At 42.9% G+C, this 17,279-nt stretch overlaps 1 protein-coding gene across 1 annotated transcript; it reads left to right on the top strand.

Annotated features, from left to right (window-relative positions):
- The first annotated feature begins 381 nt into the window (after positions 1-381).
- On the top strand, positions 382-10,139 carry LOC112993398 (aldo-keto reductase family 1 member B1-like). The gene is made up of 10 exons (XM_026117033.2): positions 382-539; positions 984-1,151; positions 1,657-1,773; positions 3,093-3,170; positions 3,566-3,688; positions 6,906-7,012; positions 7,175-7,256; positions 7,788-7,871; positions 8,656-8,738; positions 9,521-10,139. Exons 1-10 carry the CDS (start codon positions 474-476, stop codon positions 9,561-9,563), a joined length of 951 nt encoding a protein of 316 aa, XP_025972818.1. The 5' UTR covers positions 382-473; the 3' UTR covers positions 9,564-10,139.
- Positions 10,140-17,279: the final 7,140 nt, after the last annotated feature.

The following is a 17,279-nucleotide window of genomic DNA, read 5'->3' as shown; positions in this document are numbered from 1 at the left end:
CGGTGTGGGGGCCACCACCACCGTGCCGGGGACGTGCCACCGCGTTCCGGCCAAAGGGCTCAGCCCTTCCTTGGCCCCAGGCGTGCGGCCTGCCACATGGCGAGGGAGGGAGAGGGACATCTCCATCCAGTGCCACCGCTGTCACCCAACGTCCCTGCCGGGGATGGCTGGGCGACACGGGACCACACGACAGCCATGGGCAGGAGGCAGCAGCCCGCACCGACGATCCTATTTCAGGCGTTTCGTGTAAAGCTAGCGCCATTTGGGGTAACTAACGTGCGGGACAACCCGGGACAACCCGGCCCAGTCGCCCCAGGCCTCCCGCGGCCTCCTTCAGCGCCGCCCCCGCCGAGGGAACCGCGCCAGCACCGCCCGCCGCCTCCCCCCGAGCTGAGCTGAGCTGAGCCGGGGCGGGGCGGCGCGGCCGTTACTAAAGAGGCTGCTCGGGAGGCGGCTGCGGCGGTGGCGACGCGATGGCGACCTATGTACAGCTGAGCACCGGGGCGAAGATGCCCATCCTGGGCCTGGGCACCTGGAAGGTAGCGGCCGCGGCGTGGCGAGGCCCGTCTCTCCCCTTCCCCCAGCCCCATTCTCCTCCCTGTGCGGGGTGCGGCGGCGCCATGGCGGGCCGGGGGGTGGCTGCGGCCGGCTGTGCCCGCCCGGGCCGCTCCGCGCCGGGCGCCACTCGGCGGCGGGAGGCGCCGGGGTTGCCGCAGCGTGAAGCGGCCCCAGCGCAGCTCGGTGGCGGGGGGTGGCCGGGGCCGGGCCCGAGCGGGGCGGCGGGGGAAGCCCCGGAGCCGCGTTTGGGAGGTTAATGTGGTTGGTGGAGCACTGCGAGCAGTGCTGTTTCTTGTGGGTGTTGGTCTGTTTTTATTTGGGGGGTTACTTCGGTGGGATGGCTTTTTTTTAAATCTTGTTAATAAAAAGGTATTTAATATTTTTTGATTAGAGATTCTTAGACTTATTTATTTATTTATTTTCAGTCCCCACCAGGGAAGGTAACAGCTGCAGTGATGGCTGCTATCGATGCTGGATACCGCCACTTTGACTGCGCCTACGTGTACCAGAATGAGAATGAGGTTGGGGAAGGGATCCAGCAGAAAATCAAGGAAGGTGTTGTGAAGCGAGAGGACCTCTTCATTGTCAGTAAGGTAGGGGTCTGGTGCTGCAGGATTCTGGGGCAGACCTGCCTTGTCATAGTAGCTCCATGGTGCTTTACAGTTCTGCTATGTGGAGCAGTATGGAGCAATTCAGAACGTTGTTTGGACTGCTCCTGAGATAATCTTCCTGCTTTACATCATCCTGTACCCAGGGTTATGCAGGATATGCACTCCTGATATGGGTAATACTGTCTGAGTCTTTCCTGATGCTGATTTATGCTATCATCTATTATGTAATACCTGACATCTTAACTAATGGAACCAGATCACTTTTTCTGTCTGCTGTGACCCCATTCAATTGTGTATTGCCACTGCTTATATTACTCAATATCGTGGGCTGGTTCTGCTCACAGAAAAGGCCCCATGTGAAGAGCAGTAGGATGACCTAATTCCACATTGGCTGACAAAGAAGATGGAAAGCTTCTCTCCTGTTCAGGAGAGTACCTGAGAGCTTTAACCCAGGAGGTCACAGTGTGACTTGGCTCTTTGTCTCTAGCTTTGGTGCACATTCCATGACAAACCCCTGGTGAAGGGAGCCTGCCAGAAGACTCTTGCTGCCCTGAAACTGGATTACCTGGATCTCTACCTCATCCACTGGCCTGTTGGGTTTAAGGTATAGTAACAGTATTGCCTCTAAAAGTTTTTTCTCTTCCAACTAGCACCTTTGAAGAAGAACTCTACAGCTCAGTCATTGCTCCAACCAGGATAGATCATGCATCTGTTGTGTACCAGCACTGTTCTAGAGCTGCTCATTCAGCTTTATTCTGGCCATGTGAGCCAGGGTCTTGATCCCTGCCTCTGAGTTTGCTGCTTGCACAGTGTCCTTCTCCATTCTGATCCTAGGAGAGGCAGACCTAGAAGCAGGGGCAGGTCTCTCAGCTGCAAGCATCAGTTATACCACTGTCCCTTAGACTGCCTATGTGTTGTCTTCTACAGACCCAAAGTATGCTCCTCTGACAATGACTTGGCTCCTTCGTTGTGGAAAGGAGGCCTGTATTTTGCTGCCTGACAAAGTCTTTTCTCTGCATGTTACAGAATTGCAGAGTCAGAGCAAATGTTTCTGTTTTCCATTTCTCTCTTTAATTGCTGTGTCCTTAATACAGTACACACTGAACTGATGTTTCCTGTAGGAACCTTATTGTTGCACAGACCTTGGAATTCAAATGGTCAAGCTTTTTAGTGCTGAACTCTCACAGACTGCATGCAAGAGAGTTGATCAAAAATCATTGACCAAAATCTCCATTCTACCTTTTGCTTACAAGATTCTCAACTGCTTTTTGTAGTTTGTATGTTACTGTTATTTTCATATGGACATAACTATCCAAGTGAAAGTGCATTGTAGTGTAATGTGGTATGAGTAGAAGATACTGTTTTGGACAAAGATGAGACATGGGGTCAACTCATAACAGGGGCACTGTTTCAATTTTACTGAAGCCACCAACTTAAACAATGAGCCTTCTCATAGAAGACCTGTCAGTGTACACAGTGCACTCTTCAGCAGCTATGGTCCATTATAAACCAGCCATATGTTTCCAGGTCCTAAGTAGGTCCTTATTATACCTTCTAATCAAAAAACCAAAAATACACTGTTCTTGTGGGGGTGTAATCAAGCAATACAGAAAGTCAATCTGTTTTTGGCTGCACTTCTCAGGCCTAGTTCTACAGGAAAGCAAGACATACTACTTGTATGTATTTTGGTGAGCCAACACATTCTTCATTGTGGGTGAAGTACCTGCCTTTATTGGGTTAGTTGCTGGCAAAAGTGCAATAACTCCACATGAAGGAGAAAGGAATGACTGAAGAATGTGGACAAGAACAAGTGTTTGTATTTTTCTGCACTAAAGCTTGTTGTCATAGTCCTCAGCTGTCATGGCATTAACCATGACATCTTCCAAACAGATTGTTTCAAGCAGTTTTCTCTCGCACTAACAGGCGGGAGAGGAGCTGTTTCCCACAGATGACAAAGGCATGTCTATACCCAGCAACACTGATATTCTACATACGTGGGAGGTAAGCTCTGTCACTGTGGGAGAATGATGTTTTCTGTCCTCAGTCTTTTCCATGTTCTCATGACCTTCAGCAGTCACAGAATTGTCTCATCTATGCAGAATTAGTTGGAAAGATTTGCTGGTACAAGAGTGGATTATTGGGGGTTATTTTCCACTTCTAACTCAGTGTTAATTTCTACAACCTCAAAGAATGAGACTTTGGTCTTGGGTGGGATGGGAAACATAGCACAAATATGCCAGTGCTCCTTTTTCCCCATCTGAAAGGATCAAGACCTCTGTCTGTGCAAACAGTCATTTTGATCCTTCTCATGAGGTAAGTAAGCCATGTCAGGAAGAATGTTGTCTTCAGGCCCTGTCTGGTACATCTGATGATGACTTTGTTGTCCTTTCTGTTAGGCCATGGAAGAGCTGGTGGATGCTGGTCTGGTCAAAGCCATCGGAATCTCCAACTTCAACCACGAGCAGATTGAGAGACTCTTGAACAAGCCGGGACTGAAATACAAGCCTGCAAATAACCAGGTAGGCTACTAAGTGACAGCAGGTGGCTGTCCTTCAAGGATTATCAAGATCCAATCATCAAATAGAACTTTAGAAAAAGAGAAAGGAGCAGACACAGTGTATGCTCCTAATCCTACCCTACAACTACTTCTGGATGCACAAGGCATTGTTATTTTCAACTGATTGTTGCAACACTGCTAGGAAACTTGACAAGGAGCAGCTCCAGAACATCTTTTTTTGGCAAAATAAAGAATTTGGAGATTAGCTTTATAAAACTATCTTTCAGTAGAGTAAAACCCAATAGGTATACAAGGATCTACTAGAAAGCCGGATGACCTTTTTGCTCTGGCAATTTGCAGCTCTCCCAGACTGTGGAGACTGTGGTTCCTGTTGCTAACTCAGGAGTGAGGAAACTGAACAGAAAAACACTTTGTGGACTGTTTATTAACTTAACGAGGGTTGGGGGGAAGGAGGAAATGGCATTGCAAGGGAGTCCATAGAGTAGAAGTGCGCAGGTGTAGCGACAACATTTGGATCAAATCTTAAGATGATAGAAAAGCTGGATGGCAAGGAACCTCCGGAGATCTAGTCTAACCTTCAACTCGGAGAAGGGTCATCTCTGTGAGCAGACAGGCTGTTCAGGGATTTATCCAATCAGATCTTGAAAATCTTCAAGGATGGAAACTGCACAGCCTCTCTGGGCAACCTGCTTTTTACTGTCTGACCGCCCTCATAAGAGTAGCAAAGTCTTGTATCCTCTGAATCTCTCTTGTTTCTGCTTATGCCTGTTGTCTCTTCCTCCCACTATGCACTACTGAAGAGCCTGGCTCATCATCTTGTAGGTATGGGCAGGCTGCTATTAGGACCACTGAAGCCTTCCCTTCTCCAGGCTGTACAGGCCCAGCTCCCTCAGCCTCTGCTGATACAGCTCCAGACCCCAACAATCCAGATGGCCCTCTGCTGAACTTGCACTGGTCTGTCAGTCTTCTGCTGAGGACTCAAAACTGGATGCAGTATTATAAAGGTGGTCTGACTAGCCCTGAGTACAGGGGGATGATCCCTTCCCATGACCTGTCCCTGGGCCCCTGCTCACTTGGCCCCAACAGAAGCTGTTGGCTGTCTCTGCCAGTGCCACTGCTGGCTAGCATTCAGCTTGCTGCCCCGCCACAGCCTTTTCAGCAGAGCTGCTCCTCCAGCAGTCAGGCCCTGGCCTGTGTAGTTGCAGGGGCTCTTCCTTCCTGGGGGCAGGACTCTGCCTTCATCCCTGCTGAATTTCCAGAGATTCCTTCTGGCTCATTCCTGCAGCCTGAGTATGTCCCTCTGAAATGGCAGCCCTGCCCTTGCATGTATTGACTGGTTCCCTCAATTTGGTGTCACCTGCAAACGACAAGAGTCACCTGCAAGTTGTTAAATAGATGTTCTAGGATAGATCTTAACACTCTTGAAAGCTAATGGGAGTCTTTTCTGGAAGTCTGTTCAACATACCTGAAACATTCTGACAAATGCAAAATTCATAACTGTATTCATTATCAGGCTCAATGCACTTTTAAGATATGTGATAGAAGTCTTATATCTTTCAGCATCTGCCACACCTTGCTGCCAAGGAACCTTGTAGTTGATAATTATACCTCTCTTGCACAGGGGATACTGACCTTTATCATCTGTTCTGTGCCTTTGACTCTGATCATAGTAATCAAGTTAAATTCAGAGCATTTGGTCTCAGTCTGTGCTTCAAAATCTAGTGCTTCTGAAGAAAAACTTGCATGCCTGAAAGCTAATCTTCTGCAAGATGATAGTTCTTCCTACAAACTCTTTTTCACTCAGATTTGGCTTGTGTGTAGTCCAGCCTGTGTATTTGACGTTCCCATTCTTATTAAATTATAAATGCAGTCAGTATCTGTATCAGTTTAGTTCAGTGAGAAATGAAGCTGGCAAGACAGCAAGTACATTGCAATGAGACTAGTTTAGTTCAGTAAGGAGCTTAATAGTAGTTTAAATGTACTTCATAGGCTTTTCACTTTGGTCCAAACATAAGCTTCTGAGCTACATTATCAGGTTTTTTTGGCTAGAGTTACAGTGGAGAAATAAGGATGACTTTGCATTATACCCTTTGTTCCAGATGTAGCCTGAATTCTGCCTATTGAATACTTGAGAGAATAAACAGTTTGGTTAAATGCTCTGTTACTGTATGGATGCTTAAGTTTCTGGAGCTGCTGAAGCAAAACTTGTCCTAAAAACTGAGTTACACATTTTGCATCTAATATTCCAGCATACCTCAGAAAGGAGACAGCCACACAGGCTTCAGATAGCAGCAAGCAGCTAGAACCATTAAAAAAAAAAAAAAAAAACCTGCAAACTGATCCCATGTTTTAGTGTCTCTTGCTCCACCTGCCAGCAGCAGAAGTTACCAGGGTCTTCCCCTCTGAATGATAGTACAGTCAAAAAGGTTTTTGACTTTGTCTGATGAAAGAAAAGTGGTGCTGCTCAGTGTGTAATTACCCTGAAAATTCCTCTACCTAAAGTATTAATAGCTCATGTTCATTTGCTTCATCCTGATACATGAGTAATGTCTGTAATATGCTGTATACTGGTACATTAATGGATCCATGGTTAAGCAGTCTGTATTCAGTTACATAGGTATTCTTATGGAAATTGATTTAAGTATATGTATATGTCTTTAAGAAAAGATTCTATAATGGGCAGTAATCTGAAGGTCCAAGATCTATAGTAATTAGTAATCTCATTCTCATATTTGCAGACTGCAAGTATCCAACACAAGCACTGATATGAAGCAGGTAAAAGGGAATGAAACAATACTAGTATTAAAGTTAACATGCTACTTGTAAAAACATTGTGTCAAGTTTAAACAAGAAAAGAACCTTGTACTTGTATTACCCTGCATCTTATTGTTATGATTTTACACAGTTCTCCTAGAGGTGGATTTTATTGTGCTGTCCCACGTAGGCAGTTATTGTAGGTGATAGTTTCATATGTTGGGGACAATACAAATCAGAAAATTCTAAGGAGTGGTGTTACAGTCCTTGGACCACCTCACTTGCAAGGTGCACTACTACTACAAATAGTAGAAAAGGAAGGGGGAAATACAGGACAAAGGCTGCATAATATTATTTAGAAACAAAAGTTAGGACAAAAATCAGCTTGTGACTGGCTTAAACAATCCCTGGAGCAAGTTACAGTAGTTCTGCAACTGTCAGTCTCTGTGCTCTTGTGTTGACAGGTTGAATGTCATCCATACCTTACCCAGGAGAAGCTGATCAAATATTGCCAATCCAAAGGGATTACTGTGACAGCATACAGTCCCCTGGGCTCTCCAGACAGGCCATGGTAAGACTGCTTTGCAATCTGCGAGGCAGCTCGCATGACTTAGGCTTGAAGCATTGAGACTGTAACTGCACTGTTACTCACTCCAATAGATACAGATTTCTGTTGCTAGGTAGGGCCTTTCTATAGAGGTTTCTCACCATTGGCCTTCTGTTCTCCACACAGGGCTAAGCCAGAGGATCCCTCCCTTCTGGATGACCCCAAGATTAAAGAGATTGCAGCCAAGCACAACAAAACCCCAGCACAGGTAAGTAAAGGTGGTGCAGGGGATAGGGTACTGGTTCTTGGAACGTAGCTGTATGGAAACTACAGGCCGTGGGTACAGCCTGAATCTTCATTCCTTGTGAGCTGTACACCCTTCTCAGTGGTGTACAGTAGCAATGCAGGTGGCCTGCAGTGTGTGCTTGAAGGGACCCTTTGACACTTAAAAAGCAGCAGATTCTCAACCCATATTCAGATGTTGTTTCCCAGTCTTAAGCTCTGTTGCACAGAATGAAACCCTTGCATGGATTGCTTAGTCTGGGAATGAAGGGAGGGAATTGACTGTCCCAAAATTGGATGGGGGAGGAGAAAGGAGACCTTCCTGTGGGCCCTACCACTTCTCTCATTGCCCTTCAGAAAGTACGACCTAGGCCTCAGGTACAGGAATGATTTGATATGTGCATGATACAGCAAAAATAACCCATTTTGACATTAGAGCAAACTGCTCTTGGGAAAGGCTCCGCTTATTACAGACCAAGAGCGATCTTGTTTCTGACCCATTGATATGCTCTTGTAGGTTCTCATTCGGTTCCACATCCAGAGAAATGTGGTTGTGATCCCCAAGTCTGTCACACCACAGCGTATTGTGGAGAACTTCAAGGTGAGTGATTATGTGCAACCTGGGTGCTGCCTTTCAGGGATGGCAGTCCTTCCTCCTGCAGAGCAAGTAGTAATCCTTTCTTAACCTTTCCAAGTCCTCCTCAGACAAGAGGACTGGGCTTTTTCTCTCTGTATGTTTACCTATGGTCTAATGAGGACTAAACTAGCAGCTGCAATTCACAGAGCAGAAGTGAACAGAGCTTCTGGAAACAGTGCTCTGGTAACCTTAATGGTCACCTTAGATGGTGCTTCCTATTCCGGCGCTTGTGCATGAATCAGCAGGCAAGGTTCACATGGAGCTCAAGTGCAATAATATGCCAAGAATTCTTATGTAGAGCAAAGCAACATTAAGAAAATCGTTCTGGTGTCCGTACACCATGCTGTTCCTCTGTGCATTCAGCCATCCCTGACTGACACTGGATGTCAGGATTTCAGAGGAAACCTAGTTGGATTAATGGGTTACAGGAAAGTCTTCCAGGTGTTCCTTTGGAGTAGGACAGATAGATGCAACCTCCACAGATGGAGGCATGCTGCAACACTAACTGCTCACCCAGCTTCTTGGAACAGCAGACACATTACCTGTAACTGGTAGTGGTGCGTGGGGGTCTCCCTCTGCCAGTGGAGTCTTGGAAATGCCTACAGACTTCTTTTCGCTTTCGCTCTTGCATGAGGCCATCACTTCTTCTAACTGGCACCCCTGCAGTGTGCACTTGCTCTTGAATCTTGTGACTCTCACAGTCTTTGGTTTGCTCCAAGAGATGACTTCCAGCTGTTTCTCCTGTTAGGTGTTTGACTTTGAACTGACTAAAGAGGAGATGGCAACCATTCTCAGCTTTAACAGAAACTGGAGAGCCTGTGCAATGAGCATGTGAGTGCCTTTCCTCCCCCCAAGCCTTAAATTATAAATATTTTGTATAGGGAATTTTTTGTATAGAAAGCTATAGATAGTAGGTTTGGGTGAAGTTCAGTATATGCAGACTCAAATTCCAAAAGGTTCATCCCCAAAATAATTTTGTCAGAGTTAAGTTTAAAATCTACATTATATGAACAAACATTGAACATGAATTCAAAATGAATATGAAAGTTGATTTAACCTCTATGAAACTTTTAATTCCAACAGAAGAGTTTTAATTCATAATTTTGATTTTTTTGGCCATGTTAGAGAAACAAGCAGGAGACAAGACTCCATTTTGTGGTTATTTTTGCTTGTGGGACTTACTGGGATTTTCTGCCATGCCCTGTAGTATGTTATGAAAACAGACAGAATGTTCTTCATGGGCAATATGAAGTGGGTGAACATCTTAAGTGTAATAAAAGAATTTGCAACTTGGAAGCCTAAAGCTAGATATGAAGTCTTTGTTGGGCCACAAAAAGGTCTTTCAGCTAGTAAACAGTGTAAACTTGACTTATGTATCTACAAAGCACCTAGGTCCCATCACCTTTGAACTGAGCATCAATAACAGGAAAGCACTCAATAATTTTTCAGTTTACAAATGCAACACATCACCAAGGAAAACAGAAATCTGGAACAAATTGTTAATGCTTTTATACAGCTGAGCACCTGCTTTGGCGGCTCTTCATGGTGATTATGGCTGTATATAATGTTTTCCTCAGCCATGAGGTAAAACTTTCCACTTTGATTTCTTTCAGGTGCAAAAATCACAAGGAGTACCCTTTTGATGCAGAATACTAAATATGGTGGTTTCCTGTCTTTCTGCACACTGCTGGTGTCAGATGCCTCTGCTGTTGCCTACAAGTTGTCATTCCATATAGCTTTCTCACTGCATCAGTCCTTTTTTTGCCTACAATGATGCAGTGTATGTATTTGGTGACTGTTTTATTTTCTTTTTGGGAAGAAAGAAATGGCAAAATCTTTCTGAAGAGCACACTGTGTGGACTGTAATAGGTAGTCTTTGCCAATCGGCCTGTCTGGAATTGGTAAGCAGAAAACATTGGGAAAGTTTGTTACAATCAGTCACTTTTAATTTGAAATCCTGGGAATTGGAGCTAGTGATGATTATTGTATGGAAGGACTGGCATATGACAGACTTTGCATAATTAATTTGAGATCAGCTTTTTTTCTACAATTACGTTTGGGTTTGGTTTTGTTTCTTTGTAACACTCCATGCTTTCACTTTTTCTCTAATTGGAAGTACTAGTTTCTAAGTATAGCAGTTGCTACATGGGTAGCCCTTCCGAAAGTGTATAGGTCCCAGTTTCCTAGCAATCTAGAAGCTGGTTTTGCTTATAATAAAATGCAGTTTCATTACTGTGTGTGATGAGATGGTTATTTCAGCAATGCTCTCATGGCAGTCATACTGGAGTAGCTGCTTTATGCCCAGCTGTCTCTAGACATTACATGAAAGCGAGGCTGATGGCTGTCTGCCAAAAGCGCCTCTGCTGTTGGTGTTAACTTCTTGCATGTAATGTGCTAGCTGTGAAAACGCTCTTATGCTAGCCCATGTGCAGAGTGTACAAGAAGAGTGTAAGGTACCTATGCCCATTGAGTCTGCTTGAGCCTTTTTTAAATATTGCTGTTAAATACAGCCAATATACTGAAGTTTAAATCAGTCTTTATTTTACTTAAGTGGTAGTGTATTTTGGCTAGTAGAAAACTCTTTCTGTTAAAGACAGTAAGCCTACGCAGACTCCTACAGGATTGTTTAGGCAGTAGAAAACATGCAGCTTTAAGGCAGGCAGTGCATATGCTGTAGGAAAGACTTTTGTATCTGTGCAAGCAAACATTTGCAAATAAAACTAACATAGGAGTTTCTTGGAAACCTGTTTTTTTAATGAAGTAACAGATCAGAAAGTTCTATGACTGTGTTCAAGTAGGCTTTTAGCCAAATTGAAATTTGTGAGGTATGTTTGTCCTTCGTTTTACTTATGGTGTTCTCAGTACATGTAGGTAACTAATTTGAAGTTGTTGCCTTCTCAGAGTTGTCTAAGCCTATTCACAAAATGCATTTGGACAGTTCAGGTCTGTCTTGTAAAAACAGTTGTTTTGGAGTGGTTTTCTTATGTTTGTATGTAACTGCCCTCCCCCCCTTCTCTCCAAGGACTGAGTTGATTTAGAGACTGTCTTCTGAAGGTGGTTGTGTAGTCCAGTAGAAAGAGGGTTCTTTCTGAGCAGACGAAAGAAGGGAGACACTTAAGGTAGGATTTTGATTACATAATTGCATAGCATCCCTTAAAGGGAATTCAGCTACCTTAAAATGCACAATAGTAAAATGTTTGTTTGTTCTCAGAACCAATTTGCTAAGTAGATGGTCTTGTTTCCTAGCATTGTGATGATGTAAAGATTACTACAGAGCCATATTAATTAAAATGTCCTGATGAACACTAAAAAAATGTGTTTATCCAATATAATTACGTGCAAGTGCTTCTTTTAAAATCTTCCACTATAGCTGAGACTAGACTTTAAATGCAACGCAGTTTTGATCAGAATAACTTATAACAGGCTGAATAGATGAGATTAAACTTAAATTATATTGTGGGGATCAGTTTCTGATTCTGAGCAATAGTCTTCTCTAATGCTGCTTTTCTTCACGTAAATGGATTATTGTCACTTTAAACTCTGGCTTAAAAGCAAATACAAAAAGCTTCAGCTCTGAAAGTGTTTTTGTAAATCTGTAATGCAATAAATATAAGCCCAGAGGCATTAGAAAAAAAGCTCATGTTCTGCAATTAGTCTAGGAGTTCTGACAGCAAACTGTTTTGGACAGTATTGACTTGCTTGGAAATCACCTTTTTACATGACCACTGCGTTATAGCAAGAAGTTACATTGGGCAGCAAAGATTCCAAAGTAGTACATCAAGTTCTGTTAATTTCCTCTGTTTTCCTTTCACTGTAACTTCATGAAAGCTGCTGTGCTGGAAACTTTCCATTCTCCAAGTAGGAATTTTACTGGAGAAGACTCTCAGTGCTCAGCAGCAGAAGGAAGAGTGGCTAGTGCTATGGGTGGAATGGTATTGTAACAGGGCTCACTCTATTTTGCTCCATGACTTAGAAGGAAAGAATTTGGAAAGGGTCATTGTGGGACACACAACACAGTGCTTAACCAGCAGAGGGCTTGGATGACTGGTGAAATATGGGAATGGAGGCAAAACCAGGACTCGTTAAGGGAAGAAGCACCCAAGGGAAGGGACAAGGGTGCATAAGCTTGAACAGAAAGTGGGCTGTTGTCAGAAAGGTTGAGGAGTGGAAAGGAAGTGAGTGATAGAAAATGCTGTCACCCATATCAATTTTGGCTGCTTCAAGGCCAGATATAATTACTTTACATAAGAAGGCTAAGAATAGAGGAAGAGCCAGTCTGTAGACTGCAGCCAACTCCTCATTTAATCTAGGTTGATCTAGGAACTGTTACAGTAAAATAAATTAAGCTATTGTACCCCTATATTTGTGCCACACTCTCTACCAGTGTAGAGATTTCCTTTAATCTCCTAAAAGGTAACATGGAAAGATCAAAGAATTTAGATATCCGGAGCCCACATTCCTGCTAACTGAGACCTTCCTGCTATAACTGTTCACAGCATTTTTTTTTCTAGTGTCACTTGACAGAACTCCAGGTTTCTGATCAAAGAAACTTCTAAAGACAAATATAATCTTGTAGCTTTTCCAGTGAGAAGTGATTGGGTTTTGGGGTCTCTTCTTTCTGTTAAGAACTTGTGGTTCAGCTCCCCTTGTTAGCTGTTTTTTGCTAGACTTTCTCAGGACTGCTGCAGCAGTTAGGCTGATGTAATACTGCAGCACACTATAGGAAGGGGAGTCCAGCCCAGAGAAGAGACTTAGAGCAGGAGACAGAAATAATGTTTCCAGGAGTTACAGACTCAGAATCAACTCAACTTGTTTTCTTTTAATTTGCACTCATTGCTTAAAATGAAGGGGGGGTGGGAGAGTAGTCCTGCTCACCTGGTACCAAGTGAAAAACACAGTTTTGAGAGAACAGGTCTAAAGCAAAGAAAGTGGTGAACTGGTTTATCAGAGGAACAGGGAGAGGAAAAATTGTGATAGTATTTCTTTGGAGAAGGCAAGAGACGTTTTATGGGTGGAGGGGAGGGTTTGGGTGGCCAAGGAGAATGCAAGAGGGAACTGGAATTGGCATCCTGCCTCATCTTGCAGAAAAAATTGCTTGGAGACAGGACACTACAAATAGTCCTACAGGCACAGTATACATTTCAGACTGCAGATGTTCTTTCGGGGGAGAAAATGGCTTAAATTCTGATACTGGAACACTAATCTACAAGCTTGGCTGGCTGGAATTACTTTCTTTGTATGACTGTCTGTAATTTAGTCTTTTTGCCTTCTCTGAGGAAGGGAAGACGGAATATATCTCCTTGCAGAGCTCACATGACTGACAAAAGTGCATATTGTAACATTTGTGCAGAGTTGTGAAATCTGGAGCATAGAAAACTACGTTATTCAAAACAGGAAAAGAAAATCCTGTGTTTGAGTTTTTAATCTTCTTATGCCAAAGATATGACCAGAAATATGGAGTCTTTTGCTTAATATGGGCAGAGAGCAGTTGTCTCAGATCAAGTATTTTTATTTTGTTTTTTAATCACTTAATATTCTCCTAGCTTATTATCTATAAACTCTATCAATAACTATTTATCATTCCCTTCTGCCCCTTCCTTGGTTGCTTTGAAAAAGAACAGGGGGAGGGGGACACAGAGCCCTGCTGTAATTTGGCAGGGCCTTGTTCAATTAAATTTAGAAGCAATTTCTTAATCTCTTTCACAAGCCATGTTGTTCTTGCATTTTTAGAGTGCTAATCAAGTGCATGGCATGGGACCATTAGTTACAAATATCTACAAAACTACATCTTAAATTCTTAAGCAAATAAAGGGGGGGGGGGGAAACACCCTTGAATACAGTCTAGCTGCTCTGAAATAGTTGACTCTTCTACTTGACATGCAGTTAAGGAAACGTAGCTTGATCTGTTAAAATAAGCCTGATCATGACCCAGCTGATATGAACTGAATTGGACTAAATATCCACCTACTGCAGCATCCTGTCTCCAACAGTGGCCAAAACCTCTTGTCTAAGAGTATGAGCAAGCTGAGCGTTATGGTGGTATTTTTCTCTGAATAGTTTCCCAGCCTTCAGTGACTGCAGCTCAAGGTCTTAGGACAGATTTTGGCTTCGTGTTTAACACCCCTCAATTTTTTTTTTCTCCTCTGAGCTTCTGAATTTATAACATACCAAGGGAAGGATTTTCATAATTAACCACCTGTTTTGTGAAGAAGCAGTTGCTTTGGGTCTGCTAGATTCATCTGATGTCCCTGCTTTTTACGGTGGAGGAGATCAGCAGTTGATCCATCCCCATTCACACTTTCCAAGCTGCACCTAATTTTGTAGACTTCTGGCATAGCTCCCTGTGGTGGTGTCTTGTCATGGAAAGCCTACTTAATTGCTGCTTGTAAAAATTATTTGCATGCAATTGATCATCCCAGTCAGTTTTCTATAAATATTTTGCATGTGTGGTCTTCTGTTTTTGTTTGTTTCTTTGTCTAAAGACATGGGGAGGGATGGACCAGAATTATGTGCAAGACTGGATGCAAAAAGTTCATGCAATGAATGGATCTGTCTTATTCTGTTTCCCATTCCATTTGCTTTTGAATGATATCGAATTCAATGTTTTCTCTCTGATCCCAAGCATTCCCACCTGAATAGCAGTGATCAGCAAGGAATTCTTAATTTTGCCCATTGCTCATTATTGAGGTTAGCCTGTTTTCTGTCTAAAATATGGGCGTAACACTTTTCTGCCACCCAGACCCTTTAGAACTTAATGCAGGTCTGATTATAACAGATGTACTGCACAATAAAAGCACAAGTCATGGGACAGCATGCTGTGATACAAAGGGAAAGGGGAAATGCTAAACTAAGGGTATTTCCATTCACTGGATTGAATGCAGTGATAAGTTCACTGCTGACTAGGAAAGACAGCACTGCAAGCTTGGTCTCAACTGCTATGTAGCTTATGGAAACTGAAAGTGAATTGGCAATAATCTAAACCTCTTGCTATAGTTCCACGTGAAAGTGGTGGATTATGCTGCTGAGGAAGGCCCTGTAGTGTAGCCTGCAGGCACACCAGGAGAGAAGCTGCTAGTTCTTTCAGAAACTTGTTAAACTCCCTAGAGATGCTTATGGTGCCTTGAACATGAATATGCTGTCTTGTACAGTGGGAGAATAAACATTCTTTTCCTGAAGCATTTTCTTGTAGTTTGGCATGTGTTCTCTTGGCTTTTTTGAAAAAAGCCTTGTTATTTTCAGGCATATGAAGTGACAGACCTGTAGCCTCTTACTCACCTGCTCTTGTGCTAGATACTCTCACAGCCTGCAAATTAATAACTCTGACAAATGCTGAAAAATGTGTGGAGGCAGAATACCTCTGCATGTACCTGGAGGCTACCTGGATAGCAAGATGCAGTTCATCAGTATGGAAAGGGGAATATGCGTTCATATTAACATGGGGTTCAGATGAATCTGAAGGTGGATGTTAGAGTTCTCAACACTTGCTGATATGTGGAAGTACCTCTGTGCTGCAGCTTCCTGCATTGACAGAACAAGCATAACTTTTCTTAAAGACAGCTGTAACTTGTCCTTCCCTCTCTTCTGCTAAAGTGATTCGACCAACAAATACTTGCTCTCCTTTTGTCAACTGAATTTACAACAGTTGTAAAAGCCCAGGTCTCTCTAATGTGGTTGTGTGTTTGTTGGTTTTTTTGTTTTGTTTTTGTAGGTCCTATGTCTAGCAAAGTCTGAATTCACAAAAAACAGACTCTGAAACCAGCAAAAACAAAATGGGGAAGAAGATTATGCCTAGCAGTTTCATCTCTACAGATAGAGGATGCACTTAAAACAATTCCCAGGCTGCACACATGTGTCAGGGTAGCTGAACTGATGAAGCTCAAAGCAAGTTCCTCAAGCAGCTTCTAGCAGCAGGTATACTGCTATTGCAGGCTGCTGTGAGGCAGCAATGGTCTGCTAGAAAGGCTCTGCTGATGGCTCATTCCCAGAACTTCCCTCTTAAAATAGGAATTTACTTGAGTTGGTTTACCTCTTATTTACCTACCTCTGACCAAGTTGTCACTATATCAGGGCATTAGTGTACAACCACTTTGTCTACAAAGATAGATAGCTGCAGTTCTGCTGTAAAATAGAAGGTACTACTGTTGCTGCCATTTTATTTTCCAATAACTAACTAACCTAAATTCTCCTTTTACCTTCACTCAGGTCTCTGCAGCTGGGGAAAAAAAAAAAATCTGTCTGTAAAAGAAATGCACAATTTCTGGCTTCTAGCTTGTTTTAATTTTTTTTTCCTATTATATGGCTGCTGTGATCATCTAGTCTGACTTCCTGCATAACACAATCTATAAACATCCTGTAAATAACTTCAAGCTGTGATTAAACTGGCATGTGTCTAGAAAATTCCTATGAAGCAGAGCGTATTTCAGGATAGGTCTACTGGGGCCTTTAGTTAGCAATAAGTTGGTAACCTGACTGTTTCAATAAAGCTAAGTTCTTAAGAGTCTTTCATGTAGAAACAAGGCCACAGCATGATCACTGAAAGCACAGCACAGTGCCTTCCATGTAGCTGGTTTTCTAAGTACTGCTATTGTGTAATGCTGTAACAGCTACTCTCTTCAATTTAGCATATTCAAAAAAAAAAAGTACCTGCTACACTAGGCACCTGCCTATCCATATTACTGCACCTAGTGCATTCAGTGTCAGTTGCTAATAGGTTTGTTCTGCCCAGCTCTTTCTTTAGAAGAGTCACTATTTGGTAGAAGTGCTTTGCCATTTCTAGGACACATTTTATTCAAACATCTTGCAAAGGTCTAAAGTAGCTTAAAGGTATGTCATTTCCTTTACAGACTTAAAAAAAAAAAAAAAAAAAACTCAACTACAAAGAAAATCACTTGGCCATGAAGTCTGTATCCTAGTTGTGAATGTTAATTACATAATCATCCTTCCTCACTGCAGGCAGTACTGATCCACATTGTTCTTCGAGTGGACTGAAAGACCCCAAAGGAGCAGCAGGATTTTTGAGTCATGTGTTAGAGTTCAAGAGCAAGAAGTCTTTACAGGCTACAGTAAAACTTCAGCAGATGCATGAGCTGCGATAGCACCGACTTTTTTTTTTTTTGATACAAAAAAAATCTAATATCGTTTGGGCAAAAACGTAAGGAGACAGTATACAGGAAGCAGTACAAGGGAGGGAAAATCTACTGTTGGCTTCTGTACTTTCCCACTTGTTACATCAGAGACATGCCAAGCAAGAACTATCCCTCCGTTTGTCTTTATCAGACTTTGGATTTGCTGAGAGATTCAGTCTTAACTGCAGCTATTCTACTGATAAAGGCAGTATTTATATACTCTTGCAGATGACAAACTAAACATATA

Source organism: Dromaius novaehollandiae, chromosome 1, assembly GCF_036370855.1.
Source record: "Dromaius novaehollandiae isolate bDroNov1 chromosome 1, bDroNov1.hap1, whole genome shotgun sequence".
Classification (NCBI taxonomy): Eukaryota; Metazoa; Chordata; class Aves; order Casuariiformes; family Dromaiidae; genus Dromaius; species Dromaius novaehollandiae.
The sequence above is the reverse complement of the archived record's forward strand: the minus strand, read 5'-3'. Positions and strand labels throughout refer to the sequence as shown.